The sequence below is a fragment of the Plecotus auritus genome, assembly GCF_963455305.1.
Source record: "Plecotus auritus genome assembly, chromosome: 5".
Taxonomy (NCBI): domain Eukaryota; kingdom Metazoa; phylum Chordata; class Mammalia; order Chiroptera; family Vespertilionidae; genus Plecotus; species Plecotus auritus.
This window is the reverse complement of record NC_137776.1, coordinates 120817410-120834683: the sequence shown is the minus strand read 5'-3', so window position 1 is coordinate 120834683 and position 17274 is coordinate 120817410. Positions and strand designations below refer to the sequence as shown.

Sequence of the window (17274 nt, the reverse complement as noted above, 5' to 3'; positions counted from 1 at the left end):
TTAAAGTGCACAGCAGAGTCTGGCACCAATCAAGCGCTCAATAAACGGTCTCTACTACTATCATTGTTATAAACCCGTTAGTTACCTCGGGGATGGGGAAAAACCCAAACCCACGGAGAACCGGAAAAGTCTGCACACGGGGCGGGACGCGGGAACCTCGATTTGAGGAGGGGGGCGGCGGGGGAGATCCCACGCCAGCAGCCAATCCAGCTGTCCCGGGGAGGAAGAGGAGGAGTCAGAGCCACTCCGGACCCGCACTGCTCGGTCCCGCGCCGCGCGCTCGATCTGGCTGCGCGTCTCCCCACCGCGTGCCCATCCCGCAGCCTCCTCCCGGCGCAGACATGGCCTCAGGTGCCACCCCCACTGCCGTGAAGGTGAGATTAGCCGTCCTGGCGGCTACGGTCCGCCCCTGCCCGCTGCGCTCTCGCTCCCGCCCGGGGAGACCGCGCATCGGGGGCGTGCGCCCAGCCTGGGTGCCCTGCTAGTGCACCCCCGCCGAGGCGGGAAAGGTCTAGGGCACTGCACCAGGGCGGGTTCGCTCAGGGGCGGGGAGCGGGCGGGAGGGAAAGCTTGCAAGCTCTCCCCCTCCACCTTTGGTCTCAGCTGCACCCTCACCGTGCAGGGTGTGGGCAAGCCCTTTAGAGAGGGGCTGTGGGCAGAGCTCTGCCGCGCGCCAGCCTTTCGCGAGTGGTCCTGCTTTTCCCGGAGATGCGCTAGCAGTGTGCCTGCTGCTCTGAGCCCGTCTCCTCGTGCTTCCGCTCTGATTCCGCTTTCTGCCCGCGGCCCACGTGGGAGGACTGCGTACTTGCTCTTTTACAAGCTTCCGGCTTTTTTTTTTTTTTTTCCTCTTCCAAACGTAGGCCTTCCCCTGAAGTGTCCCCTGCAGCACGTTGCTTCAGGCATTCTGACTTCTGCAGCACCGACCTGGAGTACAGGCCCTCTTTGGAGGCCTCTGGCTTTAAACTGCTTTGTTTGCGATCTTGAAAGTCAGAGATCGGTTGCATTGTGCTCTAGCAGTTGTACTGGTCTCCGTACTAGAGACCTTTGTGCGGTGGGATCCTTAGCCAGAGGAGAGTATGAGTTCTGACCCCACCCCCCACCCCCAGCTTCCCTGGGGCTTAAACACTTCTCGCCTGGCTGGTGTCCTGGGAGAGTGTAGAGTTACAGTGCATAAGGAAAAATTGATAAAACTTAAGATCTCTTCTCTGTTTATGATTGGCTAGGAAGTCAGATAACTTCAGAAATTCTTGGCCTATGGGTTAGGCAGGAGGCCCGCCTCCTTTACCCAGGTATCTCTTGGTTCCTCGCTTTGTGTTCACTTCTCCGGGGAGAAGGTAAATCTCTGCAGTCTCCGTGTTATCAGTCACAGTGATTATTCGTTTATTAGGCCCGTGCAGCTTTTCATGAGACAGTTATGACAGGGAGTGGGGTGGGGAGTGTTGCAGTCACACTTAGATTTGAAACTCCTTTGGTCATTTTGAAAAGAATATTGCATTCAAAAATATCTGCAGAACACTCCTCCCTTACCAGTAAGAGGGGGAAAGGCAGAAAGCGTTTTAATGAAGCTCATGTGCTAAGCGAGTTCCTTAGGTGCCCCTCTATAAAGTGGGGATTTACTGCAGGGTTTGCTGGGGTGTTGAAACTTGTTCAATGGTAGTGTTTCTAAGTGGGGGAGCTGATATACATTTTGAATATCTTTTCCCCAACAATTAAATAATGATAGATGTCATGGCCACGGCTTTCAGTGGGCAGGCAGGAAACTTTCCCTTACAGGAATACACTTAGAGAAATATTAAAAACAGAAAGGGGTGGTATTTAAAACAATCTCATGTTAACCTGGTTCAGCATTCTCCTCGCCACACAGCCTCCCTGTAAAATTGGTGCAGTGCATTTGAGTGCAGAGTGGGCACAGCGTGGCACTGTGGTGAGAGTCTGATGTAATATTGAATGATGTATATTTTTGGCCTTGGCGAGCTGCTGAATATAAATTTAAGAAGTACACATCGTGCTAGGCCTGCCTGCTACTTTCTGCCTTTGAGGTTATAAGGGTCACCCTTTGCTGTTGAGAATCCATGATGCCAACACCAAATTGCCCAGGCTGCTGAGGCAACATCCTGTGTAGACAACATGAGATGCTAGTGTCCAGAGCAAAGTAGGCTGATAAAAACCATATCCTGCCCCCAGATCATGGAATGTAGAGCTGGAAGGTTCCTGAAGATCTGAGAGCCACACCAACCCCTTTTTGTGGATAGGAAGCTGAGGCCCAGAAAGGTCAGCTAAGGTGCCCAGCATTATACAGTTGGACCTAGATAGTCACAGAATTGGGCCCAGAGCCTGACATTCCACCAACTAGATGTTGTGAGACGTTACTGAGTCCCACCTGTGGTCTCTGTGCCCTGTTTTATTGTGTGAATAAAGAGATCCTGCAGCTTTGAGGGAGAGGGATTGTAGAGTGAGTGCAAGAAGTTGGCTGCCTCCCTGTGCCCACTGGACGCTGGCCCCTGGTGTCTGGGAGAACCTCCAGCATCAGCCGTGGGCAGGTGGTATGCTTGACCATGCAGGGGGCTGAACAGGTCTTTGCCCCCCAGCCAGGGCATTCTGGAGGCCTCCTTCAATGGGGGTGTGTGGGCCCCCAGGCAGCTGCCCAGCTATTGCTCTGGGGGATTGAAAATAAGTCTTGTTTATTCTGGTTGCTATGACAGGGAGGGAATATGGTCCCATTGTAGGTGGGTTAGTGAGCTGTTAACAAAATGGCCTTAAGGGGAATGGAATCTAGACTGGAGAATGGGCTTCTTACGCTCACCTCTTGGCTGTCTGTGGCTGGCCAAGGCCTTCAGATCCAAGGTCTTGAAATGACTCTCAGAAACTGGGGGACAACCCACATGCCCCAACTGGAAATGACCCATGAGCCTGTATTTTTTGCCCAGGGACTCGGGGGGCATTGTGGTCACGACAATTCCCGTCTTTGTAGGACTGCCTGAGCAATGCAGGACATAGAGTACTTCTTGGCTCTTCCCCACGAAATGCCAGTAGCACTCCTCCAAGGCATGTGGCAGCCAGAAATGTCCCCTGGGTGCCAGGCACCCCCAGGAGAGCCGGTGCACACTTGGTTGAGGGACCTGGGCTAAGTCCCTGAGACAGTCTGCCTGGAGAGGAGCGGGAGCAGCACTAGTGTGTGTCCTGTTCACACTGAAAGCCAGAGAAGGGGCTTTTTTGTTGTTGTTGTTGCTTTGAGGAAGTTCATTTGAATTCTCTTTGTTTTTGCTACAGGTGGGAAGGTGTACAAGGACAGTGACAGATATTAATGCATTATTTTCATTTGATTCTTATAACTCTATGGATGTCTTACCTTCCCTTATTCTGGCAACCCTCAGAGATATTGCGGGTTTGTTTCCATACCACCACAATAAAGCAAGTTGTAATCTGTTTGCTGGTGGAGGGTCTTACCTTCCATTTGTTAAAAAACAAAACAAAAAAAACCCCCGCAATAAACCCACAATATCTGTGAAGTGCAGTAAAGTGAAGCACAGTAAAAAGGAGGTGTGGGCCTAGCTGGTTTGGTTCAGTGGATATAGCCTCAGCCTGTAGACTGAAGGGTTCCCTTCTGGTCAAGGGCACATGCCTGGGTTGTGGACTCAGTCCCCAGTAGGGGGCATGCAGGAGACAGCCAATCAGCCAATCAATCTCATATTGATGCTTTTATCTCTCTCTCTCCCTCTCCCTTCTTCTCTGAAACAAATAAAAATGTTTTTTAAAAAAGGTGTGCCTGTAGGTACAGGTGAGAAACCGTGTGCAGTGGACCCTAGATAGATAACTGTGATTATAATCATGGTATTCTAGTCTGTGCTACGGACGCTTCCAAAGCCGTGGTCCTCAAAGGACTCCGTGCATCTGCACCCACTTGGGGATGTGTTAGAAATGCAGGTTCTTGAGCCCCACCCCAGTCCTGCTAAATCCGGAGCTCTAGGGCGTGGGGTCCAGCAATCTGGGTTTAGAAGAGCCTAAGTCTATTCAAATGCCCACTAAGGTGTGACAACCACTGCCCCAGGGAGCTTTGAAAAGGCTGAGCATCTGCATCTTAACAAGCTCTTCCGGTGATTCTTAGTGTATTGGTTTCCTGTGGCTGCTTTAAGGATGACCACAAACTGGATGGCTTAAAACAATGCAAATGTGTTCTCTTACAGTTCAAATCAAGCTGTCAGTAGGGCAAGGCAAGTCCTCTGGGAGCATCAGAAGGAGGAATCTGTTTGTTTCACTGCCTTTTCCAGCCTCCAGAGGTCACTGGCGTTCCTTGCCCCTTGACCTGCCTCACTTCCCTTTTCTCCCTCTGCCTCCATCATCACATCGCCCTCTTCCTCGTGTGATCATCTTCTAAGGACCCTTGTGATTGCATTTAGGGCCTGCACAGATAATCCAGGATAATCTTTAATCACATCAAATAATGATGGCAACTTCTGGGAATTAGGACGGGGCAGATAGGATCTTTCTCAGGGGCCATTCTTCAGCCTGTGACACTCAGCGAGCCCTGATTTTAGAATTTCACAATCTGGGTCCTAGAGCAGGTGCTCGGTTCTGGCTGCATGTTAGATCCACCTGCGGAGCTTTAAGAAAACAGACTGTGCCTTGGCCAGTTCATCAGCATCCCTGGAGTCTGTGGCCTGGGCTTTGGTATTGAAAGCTCCCTGGTGAGCTAGTATCTAGCAGCTGCCCCAGGGGGCACACTGGGAGGGATCCTGCTGTCCTCAAGGGAAGGTGAGCTTCAGAGAGTACAGCAAGCTTCCCGGAAAATCCTCAAAAAATAATGGACCGTTTCAGGAGGGATGTCTGCCCATTAGAATAATATCTTGACTTGGCATGGGGACGTTGATTAAGTAAAAACCAAGGATCTTCTGAACGTAGTGTTACTTATTTGTTTGCTAGGGCTGCCATAGCAAAGTTCCACAGACTGGATGGCTTAGGCCAGTGGTCGGCAAACTCATTAGTCAACAGAGCCAAATATCAACAGTACAACAATTGAAATTTCTTTTGAGAGCCAAACTTTTTAAACTTAAACTTCTTCTAACGCCACTTCTTCAAAATAGACTCGCCCAGGCCATAGTATTTTGTGGAAGAGCCCCACTCAAGAGGCCAAAGAGCTGCATGTGGCTCGCAAGCCGCAGTTTGCCGACCACGGGCTTAGGCAGTGCTGGAGGCTGGAAGTTCAAGATCAAGGTGTCAGCAGGTTGATTCATCTGAGGCCTCTCTCCTTGGCTGGCAGATGCCATTTTCTTGCTGTGACTATATGGTCTTCCTTCTGCGTGTCTGTGTCCTAGTCTCTTACAAGGTCACCAGTCATAATGGATACCCCCCTGCCCACCAGAGACCTCATTCAACTTTATCTCTTCAAAGAGCTTATTTCTAAAAATAGTCACATTCTGAGGTATCGGGGGTTAGGACTTCACAGTATAGATTTGGGGGACACAGTTGAGCCCATAACACTGGGGGGTGGCTTACAGATGGGTTATCTTGTCAGGGATGGAGCCACCAGCTCCATCCGTGGACATTACCACAGGTTTTGAAGAGGCCTCCCAAACAGACATTTAGCCGCTTTCTCCTCACACAACTGGACTTCTGGGGTTTTGCAAGGCCCTGGGAGGCCTCCAAGCCTGTTTGGCTCAATAAGAAGGGCTCTGTCTGCTGCACTTGCCAAACTTGTCAGTGGCGACCAGAGCTGGAGGACTGAAGCACTCAGGTCAGGGAGTGCTGCCAGGCTCTCTTGCTTCGAGAGCTTGAACACTCAGAGGCAGCCCACCGCCTGGCAGGAGCTAGTCTCAGCTGCTCGGGGTTGTGGTGTTTTGAGAATGCCATCCTGGAGGACTGGTTCCTTGGGTAGTATGTCCTGGCCTCAGTGTGATGGTGCCTCAATGTGAAACCAAGGTGGGTATGTGAAATCTCCTGGGTCCAGGCAACAAAGGACATAGAGGGGCGAGGTTCGTACGAGCCCTTTTAACATTGCTGGAAGTAGCCATTCTGCCCAAGTAAGCCAGCATTTCAACAAAATGCTTTCATAGTCTCAGAAAGTCAAATCTTCTCTTACGAAGATTGGCTTGGTGGTGTGTCAGTGGGAAAGTGTGGGATGACACTAAGCTATTAAAATCTGGCAGTGATCTTGATTGATCAGGGGTCCCTATTTAGAGTTTTATCTTGTGTGATGAAGTCCTGGTTGGGCAGAATTGGCCCCAAAATTCCATCTCAGTGCTGGGACACATTTCCTACGCAGCCTGGGATTGCCTGGATGGGGGCTGATGCTTCTGGCCCAGGAGGCCTAGTAAGATCTTGTCCTTGCTTCCTGAGGGTGGATGAGGTCATTGATGGGGAGCTGCCCCACCTCCAGCCCTCCCAGGGGGTTCACTTAGACACCCAGAGTCACTGTTTCTAAGCTGGCTTGACCTTCAGCCAGAACTGGACCTCTCTGTGCATCAGTTTTCTCATAAGATGGAGAAAAAACTTTTCTACTAGGGTATGGTGTTATAAAGATTCCCAGGGGGTATTGGGAAGTAGCACATCTTAGTGGTCAAGCATGAAAGGCATAGGTTGCTATTCCAGTTTGGCTCCTTGTGATTAGTTCTTGGATAAGTCTCTTCCTTTTTATGCTTTTTCTTTTCATTTTTTTTTTTTGCAAAACTTTTATTTTTATTTTTATTTTTTTGCATTTTAATTTCTTTATTGGTTAAGGTATTACATATTTGTCCTCATCCCCCCATTACCTTCTCACCGCCCCACTCCTGTCCTCACCCCCCTGTTGTCTGTGTCCATTGGTTAGGCCCATATGCATGCATACAAGTCCTTTGGTTGATCTCTCCCCCTTACCCCACCCTCCCCTACCTTCCCTGTGAGGTTTGACACTCTGATCGATGCTTCCCTGTCTCTGGATCTGTTTATGATCATTAGTTTATGTTGTTCATTATTTCCCATAGATGAGTGAGATCATGTGATATTTATCTTTCTCTGATTGGATTATTTCACTTAGCATAATGCTCTCCAGTTCCATCCATGCTGTTGCAAATGGTAGGAATTCCTTCTTTTTTAGCGCAGCGTAGTATTCTATTGTGGAGATGTACCACAGATTTTTAATCCACTCATCTGCTGATGGGCACTTAGGCTGTTTCCAAATCTTAACTATGGTAAATTGTGCTGCTATGAACATAGGGGTGCATATATCCTTTCTGATTGATGTTTCTAGCTTCTTGGGATATATTCCTAGAAGTGGTATTACTGGGTCAAATGGGAGTTCCATTTTTAGTTTTTTGAGGAAACTCCATACATTTCTCCACAGTGGCTGCACCAATCTGCATTCCCACCAGCAGTGCACCAGGGTTCCTTTTTCTCCGCATCCTCACCAACATTTGTTGTTTATTGATTTGTTGATGATAGCCATTCTGACAGGTGTGAGGTGGTACCGCATTGTCGTTTTGATTTGCATCTCTGGGATAATTAGTGACATTGAGCATGTTTTCATATGTCTCTTGGCCTTCCTTCTGTCTTCTTTCGAAAAGTTTCTATTTAGTTCCATTGCCCATTTCTTGATTGGATTGTTTATCTTCCTTTTGTTGAGTTGTATGAGTTCCCTGTAAATGTTAGAGATTAAACCCATATCAGTGATAACATTGGCAAATATGTTTTCCCATACAGTGGGCTTTCTTGTTGTTTTGTTGATGGTTTCATTTGCTGTGCAGAAGCTTTTTATTTTGATGTAGTCCCATTTGTTTATTTTCTCTTTAGTTTCCATTGCCCTACAGCCGTGGGCAAACTATGGCCCGTGGGCCGGATCCGGCCCGTTCGGCTGTTCTATCCAGCCCGCGGAGCCGAAAGAGCGGAGGGTTCTCTTGCTCTCCCCTCCGCTCCTTTACTTTGAATTTATATTAGTTCACACAAACACTCCATCCATGCTTTTGTTCCGGCCCTCCGGTCCAGTTTAAGAACCCATTGTGGCCCTCGAGTCAAAAAATTTGCCCACCCCTGCCCTAGGAGCAGTATCAGTGAAGAAGTTCCTTCAGCATATGTCTGAGATTTTGCTGCCTGTGGATTCCTCTAGTATTTTTATGGTTTCCTGTCTTATGTTTAAGTCCTTTTTCCATTTTGAGTTTATTTTTGTGTATGGTGTAAGTTGGTGGTCTAGTTTCATTTTTTTGCATGTATCTGTCCAATTTTCCCAACACCATTTATTGAAGAGACTGTCTTGACTCCATTGTATGTTCATGCCTCCTTTGTCGAATATTAATTGGGCATAGTGGTTTGGGTCAATTTCTGGGTTCTCTATTCTATTCCATTGATCTATATGTCTGTTCTTGTGCCAGTACCAGGCTGTTTTGAGGACAGTGGCTTTGTAATACAGCTTGATATCTGGTATTGAGATCTCACCTACTTTGCTCTTCTTTCTCAGGATTGCTGCAGCTATTCGAGGTCTTTTTTTATTCCAGATGAATTTTTGGAGAGTTCGTTCTAGGTCTGTGAAATATGCCGTTGGTATTTTAATGGGGATTGCATTGAATCTATAGATTGCTTTGGGTAGTATGAAAATTTTGATGATGTTGATTCTACCAATCCATGAACATGGTATGTTCTTCCATCTGTTTATATTTTCCTGTATCTCTTTTTCCAGTGTCCTGTAGTTTTTTGCATATAGGTCTTTTACCTCTTTAGTTAAGTTTATTCCTAGGTATCTTAATTTTTTTGGTACGATGGTAAATGGGATTGCTTTTTTAGTCTCTTTTTCTGTAAGTTCACTATTGGTGTATAGAAATGCCATAGATTTCTTGGTGTTAATTTTGTATCCTGCTACATTGCCGAATTCATTTATTAAGTCTAATAATTTTTTGATGGAGTCCTTCGGGTTTTCTATGTACAGTATCATGTCATCTGCGAATAAGGACAGTTTTACTTCTTCTTTTCCAATTTTGATGCCTTTTATTTATTCTTCCTGTATAGCAATAGCTAGTACTTCCAGTACTATGTCAAACAGGAGTGGTGAGAGAGGGCATCCCTATCTTGTTCCTGTTCTTAGGGGAAATGGCTTTAGTTTTTGTCCATTGAGTGTGATGCTGGCTGTGGGTTTATCACATATGGCTTTTATTATGTTGAGGTATGATCATTCTATTCCCACCTTGCTGAGAGTTTTTATCAAGAAAGAGTGTTGGATTTTGTTGCTTTTTCTGCGTCAATTGATATGACTGTGATTTTTCTCCCTCAGTTTGTTTATGTGATGTATCACGTTTATTGATTTGCAGATATTGTACTATCCTTGCATCCCTGGGATAAACCCTACTTGGTCATGGTGTATGATCTTTCTGATGTACTGCTGGAACCAATTTGCTAGAATTTTGTTGAGGATTTTGGCATCTATGTTCATAAGGGATATTGGCCTGTAATTCTCTTTCACTGTGTTATCTTTATCTGGTTTTGGTATTAGGGTGATGCTGGCTTCATAGAATGAGTTTGGAAGTGTTCCTTCCTTTTGAATTTTTTGGCATAGTCTGAGGAGGATAGGTTTTAGTTCTTCCTTGAATGTTTGGTAAAACTCCCCTGTGAAGCTATCTGGCCCTGTGCTTTTGTTTGCTGGAAGCTTTTTGATGACTGCTTCAATTTCTTCCATAGTTAATTGGCCTATTGAGATTTTTAGAATCTTCCCAATTGAGTTTTGGAAGGTTGTATTTTTCTAGGAATATGTCCATTTCCTCCAGGTTTTCTAGTTTGTTGGAATAGAATTGTTCATAATATTTTTTTAACAATCCTTTGTATTTCTGTGGGGTCTGTTGTTATTTCGCCTCTATCATTTCTGATTTTGTTTATTTGAGTCCTCTCTCTTTGCTTCTTGGTGAGCCTGGCTAGAGGTTCATCAATCTTGTTTATCCTTTCAAAGAACGAGCTCTTGGTTTCATTGATCTTTTGTATTGGTATTTTTTTTTTTTTTTGGTCTCTATGTCATTTATATCTGCTCTAATCTTTATTATTTCCTTCCTTCTGCTCACTCTGGGTTTTTCTTGTTGCTCTCTTTCTACTTTTTTTGAGTTGTAGCGTTAGATGATTTACTACCATTTTTTCTTGTTTTTTGAGGTAGGCCTGTAGAGCAGGGCTCCTCAAACTTTTTAAACAGGGTGCCAGTCACTGTCCCTCAGACCATTGGAGGGCTGGACTATAGTTTAAAAGCAAAAACTATGAACAAATTCCTATGCGCACTGCGGGCCCGGGATGAGTCGGCTGCTAAGCAGGACAGGCAGCGGCACCTGGCGGGCCGGATAAATGTCCTTGGCGGGCTGCATGTGGCCCGCAGGCCGTAGTTTGAGGACCCCTGCTGTAGAGCTATAAACTTCCCTCTCAGGACTGCTTTCATTGTGTCCCATAGGTTTTGGATTGTTGTGTTTTTATTGTCATTAGTTTCCAGAATGTTTTTAATTTCTTCTTTGATCTCATTGGTAACCCAATCAATATTTAATAACTTGCTATTCAGCTTCCAAGTGTTTGAGTGTTTTGGGTTATTTTTATTGTAGTTTATTTCTAATACTAGAGGCCTGGTGCATGAAATTTGTGCACAGGGGAGGGCGTGTCCCTCAGCCCAGCCTGCACTCTCTCAAATCTGGGACCCCTTGAGGGATGTCGGACTGCCCGTTTAGGCCTGATCTCACCAGGACTGCTGGAACCCAACTGCTTGCCTGCCTCTGCCTGATTGCCCCTAACCACTTCTGCCTGCCAGCCTGATCACCCCCTAACCACTCCCCTGCCAGCCTGGTTGACGCCTAACTGCTCCCCAGCCGGCCCAATTGCCCCTAACTGCCCTCCCCTGCCAGCCTGGTCACCCCTAACTGCCCTCCTCTGCTGGCCCGGTCACCCCTAACTGCCCTCCCTGCTGGCCTGATCGCCCACAACTGTCCTCCCCTGTAGGCCTGGTCCCCCCCCAATTGCCCTAACTTTCATGCCTAGTCTCCCCAAACTGCCCTCCCCTGCAGGCCTGGGTCCCCCCCAACTGTCCTCCACTGCAGTCCTGGTCCCACCCCAACTGTCCTCCACTGCAGGCCTGGTTCCCCCCAACTGCTCTCCCCTGCAGTCCTGGTCTCCCCCAACTGCCCTCCCCTGCTGACCTGGTCTCCCCCAACTGCCCTCCTCTGCCGGCTCAGTCACCCCTAACTACTCTCCCTGCTTGCCTGATCGCCCACAACTGCCCTCCTCTGCTGGCCTGGTCCCCCCTGCTGGCCTGGTCCCCCCAACTGCCCTCCCCTGCATGCCTGGCCCCCCCCCAACTACCCTTCCCTGCAGGCCTACCCCCCCAAATGCCCTCCCCTGCAGGCCTGGGTCCCCCCCAACTGTCCTCCCTTCCTGGCCTGGTCTTCCCCAACTGCCATCCTCTGCCGGCCTGGTCACCCACAACTGCCCTCTCTGCAGGCCATCTTGTAGCGGCCATCTTGTGTCCACATGGGGGTAGCCATCTTTGACCACTGGGAGGAGGCCATCTTATGTCTTGGAGTGACGGTCAATTTGCATATTACTCTTATTAGATAGGATTATGCCATTGTGGTCTGAAAAGATGCATGGTATGATTTCAGTCTTCTTGAATTTGGTGAGACTTTGCTTGTGACCCAGTATGTGGTCTATTTTTGAAAATGTCCCATGTGCACTTGAGAAGAACATATATTCCGCAGCTTTGTGGTAAAATGTTCTGAAGATGTCAATTAAGTCCATCTGGTCTAGTGAATCATTTAGGATTGTTGTTTCTTTACTGATTTTTTGTCTAGAGGATTTATCCAGTGATGTCAGTGGTGTATTCAAGTGCCCTACTATGATTGTATTGTTGTCGATCTCTCTCTTGATACCTTCCAGGAGATTTTTTATGTATTTGGGTGCTCCTGCATTGGGTACATATATGTTTACCAGGGTTATATACTCTTGTTGTATTGATCCTTTTAGTATTATGAAGTGGCCTTCCTTATCTTTTGTTATGGCCTTCACTTTGAGGTCTATTTTGTCAGATATAAGTATTGCTACGCCAGCTTTTTTTTTTTCATTTCCATTTGCCTGAAACATATTTTTCCATCCCTTCACTTTCAGTCTGTGTGAGTCCCTTGTTCTGAGGTGGGTCTCTTGTTTTATCCATATATGGGCTATATATATGGGACAGCATATATATGAGTCCTGTTTTTTTATCCATTCAGCCACTCGATGTCTTTTGATTGGAGCATTTAGTCTGTTTACATTTGAAGTTATTATTGAAAGGTACTTGTTTGTAGCCATTTTTATTTTTTGAGGCTGTGTTCCTTCTTACCTTTTTGTTTCTTCTTTTTACAGCATTTCTTGCATTGCTGGCTTGGTAGTGATAAACTCCCTTATCCTTTTTTTGCCTGCGAAGCTCCTGATTTCCCCTTCAATTTTGATTGATAGTCTTGCTGGATAGAGTATTCTTGGATTCAGTCCCTTGCTTTGCATCACTATGTATAGCTCCTTCCATTCCCTTCTAGCTTGATGTATTTCTGTTGAGAAATCATTTGATAATCTGATGGGGGATCCTTTGTAGGTATGTCTCTGTCTCTCTCTTGCAGCCTTTAAGATTCTCTCTTTGTCGATAACATTTGCAATTGTAATTATGGTGTGTCTTGGTGTGGGTCTTTTGGGAATAATCTTGCTTGGGACTCTCTGTACTTGAGTAACTTTTTTCTTCCCCATATCAGGGAAGTTTTCTGTCATTATTTCTTCAACTAAATTTTCCAATCCTTGCTGCTCTTCTTGTCCTGCTGGCAGCCCTATTATACATATGTTATTTCGTTTTGTATTGTCCCAAAGCTCCCTTAGGCTCTCCTCCTGCTTTTTAATTTTTTTTCTCTAGTTGCTGTTCAGATTGGGCTTGTTTCTGTACCTGATCTTCTAATTCACTGATTCGGTCCTCTGCTTCTTCTAGTCTACTGTTGAAGCCTTCCATGATGTTTTTTATTGTAGCTATATCATTTTTCATTCCTTCCTGATTTTTTCATAGGTTGTTGATTTTCTCATCCATTGGTGTATGAACTGTATGACTGTTACTCTGAATTCTTTTTCTGTCAAGTTGCATGCTTCCATTTAACTTATTTCCTTTCTTGGCAATTCCTCCTTTTCTTTCCTCTGGGGATTGCTTCATTGTCTCCCCATTCTGACTATCACCAGAAGGTTCAAATGTTGAGTTGCGGGGGCCTGGGCCGTGTGCAGTGGGAGTTTTGGACCCCCCAAGTGTCACTGAAGAGCTCCGACACCAAGATGTGCGGTTGCTGTGGGTTGGTGGGAGCCACGCTTGCCTTGGGTCAGAGTCACAGTCGCTTAGTGTGGCCTCGTGTGTGCACCTAGAATCAGGGACCTTGCCTGTGCCACGTTGAAACAGAGAACCTGAAGGAGAAACCAAGATGGCGGCATAGGTAAACACCTAAACTGCTGCCTTGCACAACAATATCAAAACTATAACTAAAAGACAAAACAGACACCATCCAGAACCACAGGAAAGCTGGCTGAGTGGAAATTCTACAACTAGAAGGAAAGAGGAAAGCACATTGAGACTCAGAGGAGCTGCAAAAGGCTGCGGTACGGAGACGCGCACGCGTGCGGAGAGGATGGGCAGCTGAGAGCACAGCTGGCTTTCTAAAGCAGGAGGGAGATGGAAGCTCCTGACTGCGCTAAACTCCAGTCCCGGGCGAGACTCTGGGAACCCAGACCCATTCGGGGGGAATCTGGACTGTCAGGAAAAGAGAAAGCACACGGAGAATCAAGGGAGCTGTGGAAGGCAGAGGTCCAGAGGCGCGCGGGCGCACAGTGAGGACTGACTGCTGAATGCACAGGAGGCTGAGTGCGCGGCTGGCTTTCTAAAGCGGGAGGGAGACGGAAGCTCCCGAGTACGCTGAACTCCAGTTCCAGGTGAGTTTCTGGGAATCCAGACTCATTCTGGGAGAAACTGGACTGTCTGGCAGTGGGCAAAACTTGAGGGCGGCTTTCTCTCAGAGGTGCTTGCAGCGATTACTGAGGGACACTGAGACCCAGGGGCCTCATAGGGCAGGGCTGACAGGAAGCCAAGGCTGTCTGCCCTGCCCTGAGACTCCACCCCATCCAAGCTGAGCACAGAGGCTTTTGCAATTTTGCAAGTCTTGTCTCATGAGGGTATCTCCAGCACAGAAGTTCTCCCAGCATAGACACAGCTGATTCCTCACAGCCAATTGACCTGGAGGTCAATTCCTCCCAATGATACCAACAACAATCAAGACTTAACTACAACAAGGCTGTGCACACAATCCACAAAGGGGTGCACCAAGAGTGGCCACCTCAGGTAACTGGGGGAGGCTGAGCCCCTGGGCCCTATAGGACACCTGCCACACAAAGCTACTCTATCAACTCAGGGAAGCAGCGAAAATGCAGAGACAAGAAACAGATCACAAACGAAAGAAATGGAGGAAAGAAAACGACTGGATATAGAGTTCAAAACCACGGTTATAAGGTTTTTCAAGAATTTCCTAGAAAAGGCCGATAAATTTAGTGAGACCCTCGAGGATATGAAAAAGGATCAACTAGAAATTAAACATACACTGACTGAAATAAAGAATATTATACAGAGACCTAATAGCAGACTAGAGGAACGCAAGAATCAAGTCAAAGATTTGAAATACGAAGAAGCAAAAAACACTCAACCGGAAAAGCAAAAAGAAAAAAGAATTCAAAAACTTGAAGATAGTGTAAGGAGCCTCTGGGACAACCTCAAGCGTACCAACATCTGAAATATGGGGGTGCCAGAAGAAGAGAGAGAGCAAGATACTGAAAACCTATTGGAAGAATAATGACCGAAAACTTACTCCACCTGGTGAAAGAAATAGACTTACAAGTCCAGGAAGCGCACAGAACCCCAAACAAAAGGAATCCAAAGAGGACCACACCAAGACACATCATAATTAAAATGCCAAGAGCAAAAGACAAAGAGAGAATATTAAAAGCAGCAAGAGAAAAAAAGTTAATTACTTACAAGGAGCACCCATACGATTGTCAGTTGATTTCTCAACAGAAACTATGCAGGCCAGATGGGAGTGGCAAGAAATATTCAAAGTGATGAATAGCAAGAACCTACAACCAAGATTGTTCTACCCAGCAAAGCTATCATTCAGAATTGAAGGTCAGATAAAGAGCTTCACAGATAAGAAAAAGCTAAAGGAGTTCATCACCACCAAACCAGTATTATATGAAATGCTGAAAGATATTCTTTAAGAAGAGGAAGAAGAAGAAAAAGGTAAAGATAAAAATTATGAACAACAAATACATGTCTATCAACAAGTGAATCTAAAAATCAAGTAAATAAAAAATCTGATGAACAGAATAAACTGGTGAATATAATAGAATCGGGCATAGAAAGGGAGTGGACTGACAATTCTCTGGGGGAAGGGGGTGTGGGGGGTGCGGGAAGAGACTGGACAAAAATCGTATACCTATGCATGAGGACAGTGGGCGGGAGGTAAGGGCAGAGGGTGGGGTGGGAACCGGGTGGAGGGGAGCTATGGGGGGAAAAAAGAGGAACAATTGTAATAATCTGAACAATAAAGATTTATTAAATTAAAAAAAAAAGAAACAGAGAACCCACTGGTGTGTTCTAAAAATCAAAGTCCCATATTGCGTGTCAGGAGTCAGAGGCTCCCTCTGTCCATGCCGAGAATTGAGTATCAGAGTCTCTGTTGCTTGGTGCTACCTCACACTGAGATTGAGGGTCCCTGTGTGCACATGCGCCAAGAATTGGAGTCACTGGCTCTTAGTGTGAATGTACTGGGAATCAGTGATCCCAGGCTCACGTAATGAGGAACAGAGTCTAGTCACTGGTGCTCATTGCTGCCTCTTGCGTGGAGATTCAGGGTCCCCGATCTGCTTGAGAGACCAGATTGCACAGTCACACTGTGTGGCAGGAGGTCCACTTCTGCCCTGCGGTAAACAGCCTTCTGTGTGCGCTTGCCCTGAATCAAAGTCAGGTGGCACTACCCCTTAGTGTGGGTGTGGGGTCTGGTTATGTGGGTGTGCACTGTGGAAAACAAACTCCCTGTGTCCATGTACCCAGGCTCAAATTCAGCACTACCTCCCTGTGTGGGCACAGGGTCTGGTCATGGGGAACAAGCTCCCTGAGTCCGAACGTCCAGGTTCAAATTCAGCACAGCCTCTCGGCTAAGGTGCAGGGGCAGGTCATGGGAAACAAACTCCCCGGGTTTGCACCCCCAGGCTCAAATTCAGCGCTGTCTCCCTGTGTGGGTGCAGGATATGGTCGCAGAAAACAATCTCCCCAAGGTCGTGCGCCTATGCTCAAATTCAGGACTGCCTCCCTGCCTGGGCATGGAGACTAGTCGTGGGAAACAAATTCCCCGCGTTTGCAAGTTCAGGCTTAAGTTCAGCGCTGTCTCCCTGCCCCGCGTGGGCACGGGATCTGGTCGCAGAAAACTACCTCCCTAGGGATGAGCAGCTAGGCTCATATTCAGCTCAGTCTGCCTGCCTGGGTGCAGAGACTAGTCTCGGGAAACAAAATCCCTGAGTTCTCCAGTCCAGGCTCAAATTCAGCTCAGTCTCCCTGCCTGGGCGCAGAGATGAGTCGCGGTAAACAAACTTCGCGTGTCTGACACCAAGGCTCAAAGTCAGGCAGAGTCCCCACTGCTTTGTGTGTGCAGAAAGCCTTATTGTGCAACTGGGGTCTGGTAGTTTCTATGTCTCCGCAGCGGGGGAGGGGGATTGGCTTTGTGACACAAATCTGCGGCTGTGGTGCCTGGAGTCCTGGTGTCCCTGGGTCTGCAGCTGTGGTGGCAGGTCTTTTACCAGAGTGGCTGTAGGGTCCTGGTTTGCTTCTGAGACCAGACTGGGTGTTGGCGAGGCTAGGATTCTAGTCTCAAGCAGTTCTGTTCTTCAAGATGGCGTGGTCTCTGTGCCGCTGGTGTCCTCCCCGGAGTGTTTGTGGTGGCAGCGGGGTTTTGCCATCTAAGACTGCCCGGATTGGCAGCCCCCTGGAAGAACTGCAGGGTCTAACTGTCCCTATTTCACTCACACACACACCCACACACGTCCACACACACCTCTATTGCTCCCTCACTCTATCACACACTCTCCCTCCCTACCTTCCTGCCGGTCGCTATCTTCTCTCTCTGTCTCTTTTCAATTTTGTAAAATGGGTGTAATACTGTAGGGTCTGTTCCGTAGGACAGTTGTGAAAATCAAGAGAGATAGGCCACTGAAGCGTCTACCATAGTGCCTATGACATATAAGTGCTCAGACACAGTTCCT

The 17274-nt window shown here is 47.2% G+C and overlaps 1 protein-coding gene across 1 annotated transcript in view; it reads left to right on the top strand.

Moving 5' to 3' along the window:
* The first annotated feature begins 225 nt into the window (after positions 1-225).
* Positions 226-17274, top strand: part of MTAP (methylthioadenosine phosphorylase) — a 61426-nt gene continuing 44377 nt past the window's right edge. Inside the window, exon 1 of the mRNA XM_080668150.1 lies at positions 226-374. Coding sequence (XP_080524276.1) covers positions 342-374 — 33 coding nt within the window. The 5' untranslated portion in view covers positions 226-341. The remainder of the gene's footprint in view (positions 375-17274) is intronic.